General features: G+C 33.1%; 1 protein-coding gene across 4 annotated transcripts in view; it reads left to right on the forward strand.

Annotated features, from left to right (window-relative positions):
* LOC106462082 overlaps nucleotides 1–17,556 on the forward strand; it is a 110,534-nt gene that overhangs the window by 71,976 nt on the left and 21,002 nt on the right. For all 4 annotated transcript variants that reach the window (XM_022389214.1, XM_022389213.1, XM_022389212.1 and 1 more), the window contains one exon: nucleotides 16,770–17,311. In XM_022389214.1, coding sequence (XP_022244922.1) covers nucleotides 16,770–17,311 — 542 coding nt within the window. The remainder of the gene's footprint in view (nucleotides 1–16,769; nucleotides 17,312–17,556) is intronic.

Genomic DNA, 17,556 nt, shown 5'->3' on the forward strand with positions numbered 1-17,556 from the left:
TCACGACACCTTATATTTTGCTTTTGTGACGGAGATAACAATATATTAATAATATGGATTCAATATTGCGTAACATCTAAGAACTGTTTTCATGTCCACCTCTATCAAAGAAAAGAGGTTATTCACGCTGAATAGTAGACCTCTTCCAGCAGCGCGTCTGTTTAATTTTCTATACCACTCTTTACCTGTGGTGTGTTGCCGTAAAACTTTTCACTTCACTGTTGACTTCCTTGGAACAGTTCAATGAATCTTCTTTATTTTTATTAATTTAAATTTTTTGACGAGTATTTTCCGACAAATCTGTAAAATTTAGGGGAATCAATCCTTTTGTGATGAAACTGATACCTCATATCAGTACCACATCAAATAATAACCCAAGTTAGTACCATACCATTGGTTACATGGCCGTTTTTTGTTATTTCATAAATTAGTACATTGTGCACTGTGTAATTCTACTACCACGAAATAAACCAGCACATCTCCATGTACCATAAGAACTCAAAGTTACAAATCTTCCATCGCAAAACCGCTAAAATAATGTTTATACAAAGTCTCTTCCTTAAAACACAAAGGTGAAAGTAAGAAAAATTCTCCGTGTAACTAGAAAGTCGACAGTAAGAGCTGCACTGTGGTGATGTATTTTAATAGCAGTCACTGATGTATAAGGGACCATTAATATCAGCCTGATGTAGAACCACTTTTAATTAAGAGCGCGTATTTCTTAAGCCTAAGTTTTAATTATACATATTTTTTTCCTGCTGAATGTTAAGATTTATTTAGAAAAGTTCTAAACATTCTACCGCATTGCAAATAACTTTGTATTTCCAGTGGGTTTTACGACCTTCTGAGTGATATATATGTATCATACAGGTGTTGCAACTTCGTTGAACAAAATAGTTTGATAGAAAAGTACATTTGCTTCTCATGTGGGCGGCTCGCAAAGTCCCTGGGACAAGTGATAGGTGTAGATATCCTGTATCTTATAGAACTTTGAATCTTGATAAAGTATTAGTACATAAGTAGATAAGCAAGTTGCTCTGGTGGCGAGCTGGCTAAGAACTGCACGGGGCTTAATTTCAACAGACTCCCGTGAGGCGGCGTAATAGCATGACAGGTCGGGAAGACGTATCTGTCGCCGGTAAAGCAATTTCCACTTGACGAAACGACTGGATCTTAAGTTACAGTTTTGCTATTTGGAATAGTTGCCAGTATTACCTAAGGCGTTGAAATGAATGAAACTATAAACACTCTTGCTTTTGTTGCAGACACATTGGATGTTTTACTGGAAGACACAATGTTTGGGCGATGTAAGTACGTATACTGTATTGTGTAGAAAAAGGAGTGCATGGACTACGTAAGGAAGTAAATACCGGCATTTTCAGCGTTGTGGCAATAAACAATGCTTGAAATATTTAATATTGTTATTATCTTTACAGTGAAAGTTTTATTTTTGAACAATTAAAACTGCGACATTTAGGCCCATAAGAGCGACTCATCATAATTTGAATTTATAAATTGTTAACCCTACATTGCTTGAAAGTTGAAGATGGCACGCACCTAGGCTATAGGCTGAAATGTCGCAGTTTTAATTATTTAAAAAATAAAACTTCCACAGTAAAGCTGATCACAATATTAAATACAATCGTATAGTAGGATCCTCATAACTTAATAATCACAAAGCTTAGTTGTATTTCTAGAGGTTTAGTGTATAAAGACTGGGTTATATAACGATTTAAATACCGGTATTTTATGTTGTTAAAATAAAGCTTTCAACATTCTAATGACATTGTAAGGTCAAATATCAGAGTTATATGAATTAACAGCTAAAATATGACATGGTCGAGAAACTAAACAGTAATAATTATTATTTTCTATATTGGTTTATAATAAAAAAGAACAGTGGTGTGGATTATGCAGTGGTATACATATTGATATAATGTCTATTGTTATTTGGTAAAGCTTGATACAGTGTAAGCCGTGAGGGCATACATTGTGGTTTGATGTGTGTTACTGTTAGATAAAGCTTGACCCTGTGTGAGAAGAGGTAGCTATTAACTCTGTGAGAATATGCATTCTGATATTTAAATTTTAAAGAAAAGGGCCATAAAATTGTCAGGGATATTGTCAAGACCTAACTGTGTGGATGGAATTATAAGTTAGTCACTAGGGCTGAATCAATGCTAGGCATAGGTTAATATGTAAGGATGAGCATGATGACTGGGTGAACTTGTGGGATTAATATGTAAGAACAGGCAGATTGACAGTTTGAACTTGTGGAATAAGTTCAATGGGAAAAGGGATTGGTTGGAATAGATGGTTTAAACTTAAATAGAGTAGAGGATGACTTTTTTGTCTATTAACTTAGCTGTAACTGTGTAAGGGCAACTTCAGACAAGGACTAGACAATGATGAGGGCCAGGATAAAATAAACAGAAAAAATAAGAGGCAGAGAAAAATGTAGTGTAGAAACAAAATACAGTAGCAGTTTTCAGAGTAGACTCAACTGTTATTATTTTAATGCTAAAAATACAAATAAAATTGATGAATTTTTAGCACAAGTCAGAACAGAGGATTTGATATAATGGGAATATCTGAAACATGGTTAAATGTAGACATTTTTGGGGACCTAAATTTATTTGAAATACGGGGTTATAGATTGTTTAATAGGTATAGAATAAATGATGGGAAGTAGTGGCTTATACCTAAAATGTGAGTTACATTTTTTTTGAAGTGGAGGAAATCAAATATAACAGCAAGGAGATTGAATCTACTTGAATTTCTGTTAGAAGATGTAAGTGGAGAAGACTTTTGGTTGGAACTTGTTACAAGACCACTAGATGAAACTAATGAAATTAGTGAGAAAGTTTGCAGTGAGATTAAGGTTTCAGCTATTATATGGGATTTTAATTTCAGGAACATATATGTATACATTGGGAAGTGTTAGAGTCAAATCATGAGGTAGACAGGTTTTTAGAAACCATTTATTTTCATCATTTGGTCACAGAGTCAACTAGAAACAATGCTAATTTAGATTGATTAACTTTTAAAATAGAAATTTTTGAGAAGGTTGAGACTGGGGAACATTTGGGTGCAAGTTATCATTGCTTAATTAGGTTTGGCATGTTTTACTGCAGATGGAGAAATGGAATAATGAAATTTTAGTTACAAATTAAAAAAAATTGTGAAGGGATGTGACAAAAATTTTTTGTTGTTAACTGGGCAATTCAATTAATTGGAGATACTAAACAAATGTAGAACAACACTTTAAATAAACTTTTCAGTATGTTCCATATATAAAAATAAAAGATGGTTCCACGAAAGATAGCTTACAAAGGAGGGATGAAATTGTAAGCATTATAAACTTAAAAAGTTCAAATTGACTGCTGTGATGGTATATAGAATATCAAGAGAGTTGGTCAGACAGGATATTAGGAAATCAAAAATGATATATGAGAAAAGGTTGTCTGAAGCATAAAAATTAACAGTGAGGATTTTTTAAAAATACATTGAGATTAAGCAAAATGTTATGAGTAGAGGTTTGAGGGATGACAAAGGAAACTCATCTTATAATAATGAAATGGTTGGGTTGTTAAGTTCTACTTTTCTTCAATTTTACTCATGAAGGTTCAAGTAAAATGCCTTGTCGTGAACAGTTGCTATATATAAAAAAATATTGAACAACATGCTTAGGTTAATTCTCATCTTCTTAAGAAATCTTCAGAAGTTTAATAATTGGTGAGACTTCTAGGCCAGATGAGATTTCCCCAAGAGTTTTGAAGGTGGTTAATGATTGGGTATGTGAGTCACTTGCTACCATTTTTTGTAATTCCGTGAATAGTAGGCAGGTGCCAGAGGATTGAAAGTTGTTTGATGTTTCTTCTCTTTTTCAAAAGAGGTGATAAAAGTTGTCCTAGTAATTATAGGCCTGTTAGCCTTACATCAATGATAGAAAAAGCTTTTGAAAGACTTGTAGAAGATGCTTTGCAAAGTAATTTAAGAAAGTTTAAAATTTTCAGTCAAAATAGGTTCACTAGAAAAAATTTTGCTTTACTAACCTTTCAACATTCTTTGAAGAGGTACTGGTTATGTAGATGAGAGTATGGCTATTAATTTGGATTTTCAGAAAGCATTTGACAAGGTGCCACATAAACAAAACATGTAAAAAATTATCTCTATATGTGTAGGTGGGGTATTTTGGCTTATTAGATTGAAAAATGGCTGGATGGAAGAAAGCATGAGTTGTTATAAATGAAGTTCAGACAAATTGTACTAATGTCACAAGTGTGGTAACCTCATTTCTCAGTGTTAGGATCTGTGATCTTTTTGATTTACATCAGTGACATAAATGAAACTTAAATTTGGTGATGATATTAAGGTCTTGGGTGTTGCTGGCTGTGATGATGATACTGTTGCTTTAGATCATTTGATGAATTGGGAAAATAAATGGCAAAAGGCTTTTATTTATAATAAATGCAAGGTTAGGCGTGCGAGTTATTATAACTTAGATTATGAATATAATTGTTATGGGAATAACCTTAACAGTTTTATGGAAGAAAAAGGATCTTGGTGTCCTGGTTGATCAGTCATTTGAGCTGTCTGAGCAGTTAGTGGGTAGAAATAGGATTGTATTTTGTATCTATAAAAATATTGAATATGCCAATAAAGAGGTTATACATTCACTGTATAGATTACAGGGTAGACCACATTTAGAGTATTATTCAGTCTCGGGCTCCTTACTTTAGGAAGGATATTGAATTGTTGGAAAGGGTTGAGAAGAAGGCAATGAGTATGATACCTATGAGGAAACTGACTGAGGTACTTAAGATTGTTAAGGGAATTGATAGTGTCAATGCATGATCTTTTTTTTTTTTGTAATTAATGAAGAGATTGGTAGGAGTAGGGAACAAGGATATAAATTTTGTAAAGGTAGAAGCCATCTTTAGCCAAAACAGTTTTATTTTTCTAACAGGGTTGAGGGATTTTAGAAGGGTTGTCTTAAGATGTGGTGGATGCAGTAAATATAAGGGAGTTAAGGGAAGGCTTGATAAATATTTGAAGGATAAGTGTTGGGTTTGAGTTATTTTTAGTTTAGTTTAATTAGAGCCTATGTGGACCTACAGGTTTCTTGTTCTTAAATATTATGTTTCAATTATGGCTTGACACAGTGTGAGGACACACATTCTGATATAATGTATAAATTTATTATAAGAATTAACATTTTAACTGGTATTAAAGAATCCTTACCACTATATCACTTAAGCTCTTCAATTATGTTGCTCATTTGTATAATAGTATCACTATTGTTACACCAATATTTTGTTGTACATTACCATGACGTTTTGCTGTGAGAATGTAGATATTCAACAATTTTACAGTTAATACTTGTTAACAGCTTTAACTTTCAAGTATAAAAGTTTGATACCACAATAAAGACCTCTCTACCACCATTTACATAGCTGTTGACTTTGTCTAACTAGTACCCAAACACATCATAACTCATTCTTTCACCTTCATAACTGATGTATTGTTTAGTTAGCTACTAAATCTACTAAACCCCTATGTTACTCATCTATTTTTGTAGCCAGCAGTTATATATTAACTAAGAACCAAATCTACTGTATCCTCCTCTCTACAAGTTTTTATCCTTTAGTGATGTCTGGTAAGCATGCATTCCCACGATAATCTGTGCCATCATATATATAGGTGTGTGTGTAACTTTTAATTTTATTGCACATTATTTAATTTATTGTCTCTTACATGATTGTACCCACTTGGTCAGGTGAGCTCTGTCAACAAATGAAAGGACTCTTTAGCAGCCTCCTATAATAAATGTTGTTTATATACTGTTGTAGTCTTGTGGAAAAAGCTACTCAGGGAAAGCCAGTTGTGATATATTAAGCAAAATTTCCAGTCTTATTGTCACATTCTATTGTGATATTCTCAGATTCACTGATTTTCTTTGAGATTAATGGAATGTGCACAGGGTCGTCTAATTAGACAACCCCATATTAGAGAAAGGAATGCTGATTGTATATAATTTTGAATTTACTACATGTGTCTACTTGAAATGTGGCAAGCTTTTAGTACAATATACAAATTTGTTGTACATAAAAAAATCAGATGTGTTACAAAAGTATTTATACTTGAGATATGCCCTGTGAATTTACAAAGTCAGTCTGATTCTGACAGGTGGAAGTACAAGATAATGTTCATGTGAAGGGTAAAAATACTTTTGTCCAACGTACAATTTTCATAACCTGTAAAACTACCAAAATGCACATGTACAGTTTTTCAGTATCTATATATATATTGTATCTGTTATTTACTCTCCTCTGCCATGATCTATATCTAATCAGCAATGTATGGTAAAATAAATAGTTGATCATTTTGACACCTTGTACATTATAACATGTTGAATGGCACTCTGTAAAAGGTTGTGACTTGTGCACTTTGACCTCCACCTGTGCATATAGGGTTAATTGGGTATGAACTGCAGGAAACATAATGGGGAGTAGAAGCCTGACTTTGAGTCTGACACACAGTGAAAGAGACTGTTATAATCAGTATGCAAGTTTGTATCCAAACAAACAGCAATGAGAATGGAAGACAAGTGTTTGTATTGCACCTTTACTGGAGAGAGTATGTGATGTTATGCTATGCAAAATATCCCAACAGTTTGTTATATCTCAAGAAATGGTAGTTAAGTTTAGTTTAAATAATATTTATAGTGATTTAGCATGTGTTATATTGAAATTTCTGACATTGGATGGGTTCAATTAATGCGAAGCTCACTTAAGAGAAAAAGCATTTGATTCCTTCCAGTAAAGGTTCTACAATCTTACTGAACAATATGCCTCACTCACAAATAAAACTGAGCAATCACTCTCTTTTTAGCTTTGCTCTTTTACACATAGCACAATCTTAGAACTGGCTTTTTAACACATTCACCATCTTGGTAGTCATTTAATAACACTGAAACACTCGTTAACTAAAAAACTAACTAAATTTATTACAGACTAACTCACTGGTAATTTTATATTAAAGTATTTTTCCTGAGTCTCAAGAAAATTTGCGATTTCATGTCAAATCTAGACACTAAGAAATTTCTAGGCATCACTCATCATCACTATGTCATGCCAAAACTCCCTCTAGCAAAGAAAATAAATGACAGACTAAAATATTAAAAGCAGAGCCTACAACACTGCCCCTTCCTGGTTTGTGAAGTCCTTTGGATAATTCTGTTGCTCACAAAATAATATTATTACATCATACTTAAAATTCCATAATTAATAAAGCAACTCTCCAGTTAACAAACTTAATATTATAAATTGACATTACAATCATTACATCAATACTGAAATATAAAAAGTGCAACTGTAATTTTATTCAAAAAGACAGCATTTCTTTATAGGTTTATAGTGTCTGAATTGCCTTGTCATCAAATTGTTTTGGATGTTTTCTCTTTTGCAGCATATAGTATAAAGACAGGATAATCACTTGTCCCTTATTCTCACTTGCTGCCTTGTCAGTTGGGGAGTTCTCTTTGAGTAGATGGTTGAGTGAATTCATTGGTGACTATATCCTGTTGATTCACTGAAAACAGATTTGTCAGGAACCCCAGGCTTTCTAGTAGGTTAGCTTATCATAGATGAATTATTTGATATAGCTAAATAATTTGGCTGGTCTCTTGTCAACATCCTTCTAAAGGTGTCCTTTGGTTTGGACCAATTATTCTTCTGGTTTATGTTCTGTTGTACTCCAGGTCAACTGGTCTCTTTACCCTGTGTACCTATCTTTATTGTTACTTGAAGTCCAACCTCTGGTAGTGTAATGGTCATATAGTGCATGTGAAACTATTTGAAGCTTGTCTAACCTCAATTCCATGTCTATGCATGAAATCAATTCCCAATATGCACTTTTCCTCAATGTCAATTACCCATATATCTTGTTGTGTAGAAAAGTTTTCCAAGGTGAGAGTGACTTCCAAATTTCCTATTGTTGTAAATTTATGACCACTCGTTCAAATCAGTCCATCTTCTTGCATCAACTCTGGAGATGGTTATCCAACTTTCCTTATCAGATCTGGTTGAACAATTGTAGCTGTAGAGCCAGTTTTGATCAATGTATTGCAAAGCTTTCAATCAATATACCCATTGTATTGTGAACTGATTTCTTTAAATGATACATTCCTTACTTTTATTTGGACATATGGGGCATTCTCATCCTAAAGATGTCTTTTTGGTTTATTATAAATAACCGATTCATTACAGCTTTGAATAAAATGTTTGTGTTTTCCACACTTACAGCAGTTTCCTTTTCCTGTCATTCTTTGGGTGCTATTCTTAGCAGTATATCCTTTTAATTTGAAATACCTTCTGTTCTCTGGCTTACTTGTTTCATTTTGAGGAACAGCTCTCTAATTAAAGGCTTTTTTTGTTTGCACTTCTTGGTAATATTCTTTTAAGTTACAATTGTTTGTGTAGTTTACTTCTTCCATTCTTGGTTAGTAGTTTTCTAATTAATATTTGAGCTCATCTAGATCTTCAAAGGGAGAGTTGGTGTTTCTTCAGTATTTCATCTGATAAATTCATTATTCCTGGCTGGTGGATTTACTTGTTTATCGACAACTTTAATTGATTCAAGTTCCATTGCCAACTAGATAGCTTCCTCTAATGATGTGCATATAACTTGTTTGAAACTAATATGCATGTCTTCATTCATGTAGCCTTATGAATTGGATATGTGTCTTGAATTCATTGGTTCATGTGGAGTGCTTTGGTAACATAATGGGGCAAGCCTTTTCACATTTTTTTCAAGGTCTTGTTCTTATTCACCACAAAGCTATGCAATAGGCTATTTGTGCTATGCCCAGCAGAGGTATCAAAAACTGATTTTTAGTGTTATAAGCCTTCAGACTTAACTGCTAAGCCATTGGAGGACCCAGTGGCCATGTTTAGGCATTGTATGGGACATGAAATTAAGTTGAGAGAGAATTTTATTTCTTTGAATGTTCTTAACCAGCTGATCTGATAAGCTCTGGTATAAAGACAAACCTTGCTGCTTACAACAAAATGTGTCAAAACTGTTATGCACATTTTATTCTGGAAACTCACACTGAGACAGTTGATTATTTTAATAGTCTTCAGCTTCAATACGATGCTTCATCACAATTTTGAGACTTCTCACATTTCTCCTCCTCTAGCTTTTGTTACATTTTCTCTATTCTCAGTTACTTTTCCATTTCTGGGTGTTCTCTAATGAAACAGCAGTAAGGTTATAGATTAAAATGCTGAAATATAAGGTTTGATTCCCTGTGGCGGACATAGCAGATAACCCAATGTGGCTTTGCACTAAAACAAATAAACATTTTCTGGGCTGCGCATTCCAAGCTACAGTTCTGAAGGTCTGAAGTTCTCTAAGTATCATACACACTTTAAGCTGTGGGGGCATTATAAAAGTGACTGTCAATCTCATTATTTGGTTCAAGGAGCTTTGTGGCAATGGCAGATGCTGTTGATTAACTGCCTTTTTTATGGCCATTAGTTCAAAATTTGGGCTGGCTGTACCTGAACCCTCGGGCTCTCTGACTTAGGTTTAGGTTGCACGTAACAAAACATTTCAGTTTCCAATTTTTGTAGCACAAAGTACATTTTCTGTATTCTCACTATTGCTTCTAATTTTCCAGTCTATCTTATGTTAGTGTCTTTTGCCATATATTTTTTCCATCATCATTACTACTTTTATCTTCTGTTTGTTATAGCATTGCTATGTCAAATATTCTGTTTTCTTGGCATTGCTATTTACACCAAAAATTTTGTATTGTCAGTAGTGATGCTAAATAATAAGTAAACCCAGGGAATTTTAGAAATTACATCTATTTTATGGAATTTGTGGGATCTGCATTTAATTCATGTAAACATGTTTTTAAATATATGGTGTGCTCAATTGTAGTGAACTAAATGTTAATAAAATCATTGGTCGCACAGAGAACATTCATTCACTGTGCCATATAGTGTAGTGAAAGAAAAAGAATAGAAGGTTAAGCCTATAGACTGGTCTCTGAAAAAAAAACAACTAACTCATGACTATATATTATATGATTGAAGTGTTTCTAAGATGATCCACATTATTCTCATGGTTGTTTAGAAAGAAAGACAGTTGAATACAGTTCCCCTCTTTTTGTTTTTGTCTTTTACTTGGAGGGCTGTTCCTTTGAAACAGTGGATGATGTGTTAACATGTACAATAAGAAAAACTTGTGCTTTAATATGTACTCCAAATTATTTTTATTTTTGTGACAACTTCATCAGTTGTTTAGTTTAATCTTGTATATATTGTGAACTATGGTGTCTGTCCAAGCATTCACCTGTCTACCATTTACGGTGGCTGCTTCCTGTGCTTGAAAAGCTGCACATGCAGCCAAAGCTCAAAATTCACTTTTGAAATGATGGGAGAACAGGCATGAATAATGTTGATGCCAAATTTTATTTCACAAGCAGGATATTCTACACTAAATTGTTAGGAGTTAATCACACATCATTCACATTTCAAAATATGACATAACTTAAAGAATAAAAATTTACATTTGGCATATGTTATTGTTGAGCGGTTCTTAGCATGATTGAAATGCTCAAAAATTACTTTTTGTGGTGGGCGGTATAAGTAGCTCAGAGCTTTGGCTCTGAGTGAATTCAGTTGTGCAACACAGTTAACCTTTTATACAGTCCATGAAATAATTGAAATTGATAAATTAATTTATACTTTTCCCATCGCTGGGGATGGGTATTTTTGCTACATTAATTTAAACCTTTTTTGTTATTGGGAATAAGTATTTTTGCTTGTAACTCAGAAAGATAACCTGGCTAATATGGTGAACTTGATAGACTTCTTCAACTTAAATAGAAACTGTAGTTCATTGTGTGTTTAGTAATCCTACTGCTATGAACAGCTAATACAAAGTTCACCTACACTTAAAGTAACTGGTCGTCAGATGCTTGTTTTCTGTAAGTGGAAAGCATCATGACAGAATTCACCAAGAAACGCCAGTGTGTAATCATAGCTTAGAGAATCTGTTATTACAAAATCTTATAAAGACTTGGATAAATGTCAAGCAGAGCATATTAACCAGAAATGACTTATTGGATAAGCTTGTAATACAGAAATATCGAAACAGAACTTCATATAATATATACAATGTTTATTGTACCTCAAGGTAGGAAATTTCTTTCAAGATTATTCTATGCTATATATTTATTTATAGTTCGGTGTTTCATTACCTCAGTACATGGTTTCCATAGGTTAAGGAAGCTGGAAAAAGTGAGTAGATTTTATATTTTTGTTCCCAACCCAAAAAATGGAGAATTTCATTTTATAAACAAAAATAGGAGAAAGTCAGTGAATTTTATGTAATTTAGTGATGCTTCTAAGACAAGGCTGGCAAAAAAGTAAAATATCATTAGTTCCAAAAAATCCATACAGTTTAATTATGGCACTTTTAGCAAGTCATTTTTGTACAAACATTCTTTTGTTTATGTTGTTCTTTTCGTTTAACATTAATTGTCATGGGGTATGAAGGCAGCATCAATAGATCAGGTAAACAGTAGTAGCTAGGTGCCCACCTAAATGAAGTGTAAGGGCTCTGGACGAGGCTTTGTCTCATCTTCCTGAGCATCATAGAGAATGGTTTTACTACAGCCTATAAGACATAGGCAGCTCTAGCTTCTTCCTGGTGAGGATGCTGGAGGCTAGACCAAAAAAAATGAAGAAGGGATTGTACTTTATATCTTGTGGAGCACATAATGTTGTATTTAAGAAGTGAATCAGCTTTAACAGTAAACACTTTTTGTTGAGTGCGAGTGATACAACAAAAGCCCAAGGCACTTTTGGGGTAGCTTCAGCTCCAGCAAGCATTCCTTTTAAAGACCCCTGACAAATTACTCTTTAAAGGTGGGCTGTTTCCATTAAATAACTTTTTTAATATCTTAATAAATCAGTCCTCAGGTTATTAGTGACAGAAAGGACACTTAATACTCTTGTGTATATTACATCATTAATAGATTTGTGTAAGAAGGATTTGAAAGATTTCAAAATGAAAATGAACAGTTTAGTTATTTGGGTAATACTTGGCAGTTTAAAGATAGAATAAATCTACACAGTTCTAGTGATTTTTATTTTTATTTCATATCTGTACTTATATTTATTCAATTAATTATATAAAATAACTATAATAATTATATAAAGTAATGGTTTATCAGTAATTTCATTTTAATTCATTATAAATTGAAATATTTCCAAGATACACGTATAATATCACTACTGACAGTTAATGAAAAGTTGTATAAAGTAGAATGTGGATGGCAGGGCATAATACCAGTAATGTGGAGATAAGTTTGGAAAAAGTGTAATTGAAAAAAAGTTATGAAATATAAACTGTTTCTTGGGCAGTAACTAACAATACATCACCTTTAAGGGTTTCCCAAAATAGGGTACTATTTGTAATCCAAGAATTTTTGTTAAAACAGTTGAATTTGCACCAGTGAATAATTGACTACATTTTCTTTACCTAATAATCTAATATTTAATGCATCAGACATCTGAAGTTTAGGAAAATATTCACTCACAAAATAAATTAATGAATACTATATAAACTAAACAGTCTTTTATATCATGACACAAGTTCCTCTTCAAGAGAAATATTTACAATATTTTTTCGCTATATACAAAGCCTGTTCTTAATTCACATACTAAGTATTCTCATATATTCTACACCAACATTTAAAGTTCCTTTGTCTGTCTCTCCAAAGGTAGGGTCTCCAATAGGGCTTCTCCTTGACAGAATCCCTTGTCTTCAACTTGATCTTGTATTGTCTAATCTATCCGTATACTGACACAGTAGATTTTGTTCCTCTTCCTTCTTATCTGTCAGCTTGATACTTATGTTGACATCTTATCTTGCTTGCTCCTGTTTCTTTGAGCTCTTCTGATGACTGCAGTTGCTTCAGTAATCTTCTTTTTGTCTAGTTCCTCTAAATTCTTACTACCTGGTATGTTTCCTATCACCAAGTCATATGATGGTTTTTTGATACACATGGCTGCAAGGTGTCCAAAATAATATAGAGTATCCACCTGTATTTTTGTAATGGGGAAACTTTCTCACTGTCCCGTCAGTTAGCACACACAGGCATACCTTACCCGTCATCTGTTCATCGGATACTAGACTGGTTCTCACTGCTGCACTAGAACCTTTACTTTCTTATCCCCAACATAGACTTCACATCACATATTGGCATATTATGATTTGTTGGCACCTCTTGATATTTGTCACATGCTCCCATCACTAGTAGCACTGTTGATCCATTTACTAACTTGAGCTGACCATTAGTCATGCACTGATCAATTGTGCTTTGTTCATATATTGAATATGACAAGTTGTTTTAATTCTCTTTCTTCTGACAGCAGTGTATAATTCACTTATGCTGCCCCATGAGTTACCACAGTTGTATCCTATTTAGGCCTACTTTCAAATAATCATCTGCTTTTCATCAAAGTCCACACAGGCAAGTTCAATTGCTTTAGAACACCCTTTGATGAGACAAATTATTCTCCTAAATTATCAGGAAACTGTTAATCTCATTTTAACATATCAACAGTTAGGCTATTCACTCCTACGATGGCTTTCTACCTGCTCTGTCTGTCTACTTTTCCTGCTCATCTCATACTATTTATATGTTTATTACTTAATTATTTCTCACTATATCCTCAACATCAACAAATTTTACATGATGTTCTATAATCTTTACATTGGTGAGTTATTAACATAATGTATGACTCCTACCAATTTATGTAACTAATCATAACATTTACTTTAAAATAATTGCTTCTAATTCTCTTGTTGTGAACAAAACTAAACAATCATTAAACGTGCACTCACAAAATAAATTAATCAATAATATCTAAACTAAACAGTCATTTATATCATGACAAAAGTCTCTATTAGCTCCTGTGGGTCTTACACTTTTCATTTAAAGTACGTGCACACACCATCACTTACCCATTTTGTGGTAATGTATTGCATTGTATTCTGTGTACTGTCTGCATTGAAGCTTAATAAACATTTGCATTTATTGTTAATCTCCTTGTTTTTTTGGACCCAACTGTGAGGAAATACCCACATACGAAGATCACCGAATCTTTTGATTTTGCATGCCCAGTCTTTTCTGCTTTGCTAGATATCCTCAAGATGCCACAACAGTTATGGGTTTAAATTGGATTTTTCATGATTTTGCTTGCATGAAACAAGTTTCATGATGTCACTAGGGCAGTATTGTTAAGAATATTTTAATGTTATGTCAGTTTTTGATCTGGTAGACTTAACATACTCAGGCCAGATTAACCCAAACACAGAGTAGTTGCCTCTGAGCCTATGGAGTCAAATAATCGACAGTGGTTATGCTTTTTTCTTTTTTCAGATGAGTTTTATTTTAGAAACTGCAGTATATTAAAAGTTTTATATTTGGTAAAAGCTTGGTTTGATGAGTAAAATTTCATTAAAAAAATAACTTGTGAAGAAGAGAAATGGGAGCCCACATAACTAAAGTTGTCAGGCAGGACCATTGTAGTCTTAATCTACCCTGGAACTTACTTCAAATAAATTAATTTCTTTGTTTGAGCTTGGCCTTACCATGTAGAATTGTTAGAAGAGACAAAATTAAACTGCTGTTTCTAGGTAGTTCAATCTTTCATGACACAGCATGCTTAAAGCAGATGTTCAAGTTGCCTGTAGCTAAATGGAAAAAAGAAACCTGAAGAATGATGTTTTCCTCTTTAAAAATTTGTAGTGCATACTGGAGGGATTTATACATTTGGTATATCTGCTGTACACTTAATTTGTACACTTAACATGATTACTTTTAGTTAACATGTGTGTAATGTGGCATGTCACACAGTCTTACACTTTGTTTTTAACACTTCCCTCAGGAGTCAAGGGTTGTCTTTACACTACAATATGTTGAATATTAAAAGTAAGTTCAATCCAGAAAAACTCCCAAAGTGGATGATTTTGGATGTATCTTTTTGACACATCTTTGAGAAAAGTTTTTCTTTGTTAATTGATAAATATTTAAGTGAAATCCAGCATCCTCAAGTCTCCATACTAGCTAGTACTAAGGTCTACTTGCTGGGAGTAAATTCAGTATATATGAATAAAGCCACATTCTCAGCATCATTAAGTAAGCAATTGTCAACCTTTTATGCTTCTGCTATCAACTTTTTGTGTTTAGCTTTCAACTGAGATATGAAAGATTTCACCTGCAATTTGGTAGGGAAGGTTGATACATCATGATAGCCAGCAGTAGGACAAGCAGCCAGGAACACTTTGAAATTAGCTATAGGCATAATATTGTACTCAGCTTGCTGCACAATATCTACCAAGGTGGTTCTAAATGGTTCCTGAATACCTTTACGTTTTTTTTTAAAACTTCCATGCTTCTTGTACTTGGCCATTATACTCGTGATGCACTGATGGATCTCAGTCACCTTACCACTTCAAATCACTTCTTGCAGCCACAGTGCTGAAAGAGTGTGGAAAATGCCTCATTTTTAGCTAATAAAAATGTCCAAATATTTATTAGCAGTTTCTATTTTCCATCTATTTGTTTTTGTAGCTAGCCATAAAACATTTTTCAATTCTCTTTATTTTAATAGTTCATATTACTTATATGTTAGTATAGCTATATAGTTAATATCATAACTATCCTGTAATATTAGAACAATAATGAAGCAATAATAATATTCTATACATTGTTAGAGGCATGTTACAGCAGACTTGAGAAATAGAACATCACAAATATTCTAATATCAAGCAGTTTTATGTACTGGCCCTGAAGAAGCTGCAAAGGCAAAAGATCAATTAAAATAAAAGTTATTTTATAATTATCTGGAGTGTAAAGTTAATTGTTTGCTAACTTCATTATCAAAATGTTGTCCTCTTAGTTTAATTGGTGAACACATTTTAGTTCTGTGTAGAGAAGCAAGTACAGGAAAAATAATGCATTTCTTGTCTATTTAGTTTACAGAAATGAATAGATGAAACTAATATCTACTTTTATATATAAATATAAATCTCATTCAGTTTTTGTGTAATTTTTTAAATTAAAATTTTGAGTTTGCCTAGCAAACTTGATAATATTGTGAGATGAGTGTATTTCACTTTCATTGCCTTTGGGTGTAGAAAATGAAATTGCAGGTTTATTGTGTATCTTTTGATAGAGTTAGAGACTTTGATTAATTATTTTTTTACTTTCTAATAACCACGTGAATTTAGGTTGAATATGCCAATTAATTTGTCCATGAAGTTCAAATCTGTAATCTGGTTGTTTTCAGTGGCATAATGTCGCATATCATCCTGTGTTTTTGCCAGTTGGAGGTTTCCAAAGTTAACTGTTTAGCTGTTTTTAATTGTACTGATTCTTTTTCTAGGTTAGAAAGCTGTATTTTTTGTAATGTTTGAAGTGATTACCATTTAGTTTCTAATTAAAGCTCAATATTAGTGGTTAAGTTGTCAATGAGAATTGTAGACACTCACTTGAAACTTCCAGGATTAAATCATTTGTAATTATTTTTTTTTCAGTTAACAAGGATACATATTGGTAAGAAATTAGTTCCAATTTTTATCTCCAGGGTTTGAAATTTAAAATATTTTGATAGCTTAAACATAAAAGGTATTTAATAAACCACATAGAAAAATTTTAATAGTTCAAACTTTTTGCACAGGGAGTAGCTACAAGGAAGACACATATAAGGAAAATAATTGTGGTGAGAGTGATTCAGGGGTGACTGATGGCCATCACAGTAGTGTAGCAGAAGATGAAGTGAATTCTGACAAGGGGAGTGCAAGCACTGCAGATTCAGACAGTGCCCAAGGATCCTTGTGGCCAGACTCCACTGCTGGATCTCCATCTGTTATTGAAAAACCTACATACAGAGCCAGCATAGACTTGCAATCCCCTGAATTACCAGAGCACAACAGTAATATTGAGAACTCTCTTATAAAAAGTAGTAGTTTTGAAACTAAACATCATGAACTAGTTGAACTTCCTATCTCCCAAATGAATAATATTAACACTGAAGATTATTTCCCCAAGAGAGGCACTGTTGAAGCTAGGCTGAAACAGCTCGAAATAGGCAGTGGTAAGAGAAATATCAAAGAAGGTTCAAAAGATGCTATGGTTATATTATCTGAATTCAGACACTCTGTTCCAGATGTTGTTGAAGACACAAGACGTTCCAGGAGCTCTACAATAAATTGGGATCCAGTAAGTTGATAGTGGTGTGATTTATTCTTAATTTTAATATTTTTTATTCAGCATAAAGAACTGAGTGGTATTTTGTGTAACCTGAACATGTAAAAATACTTTCAAGATAATGTACAAATGTTCATTTTACCTCAAAACACTTGATTTTTGTAAACCTTGGAGCTGGGAAAGGTTAAAAGAACTGAGAAGTTTGAGAGTTTATGAACTGAATATAATGTTTACTGAAAAACATTTTCTTTTATTAG

This window comes from Limulus polyphemus, unplaced genomic scaffold (assembly GCF_000517525.1).
Source record: "Limulus polyphemus unplaced genomic scaffold, Limulus_polyphemus-2.1.2 Scaffold1089, whole genome shotgun sequence".
Lineage (NCBI taxonomy): Eukaryota > Metazoa > Arthropoda > Merostomata > Xiphosura > Limulidae > Limulus > Limulus polyphemus.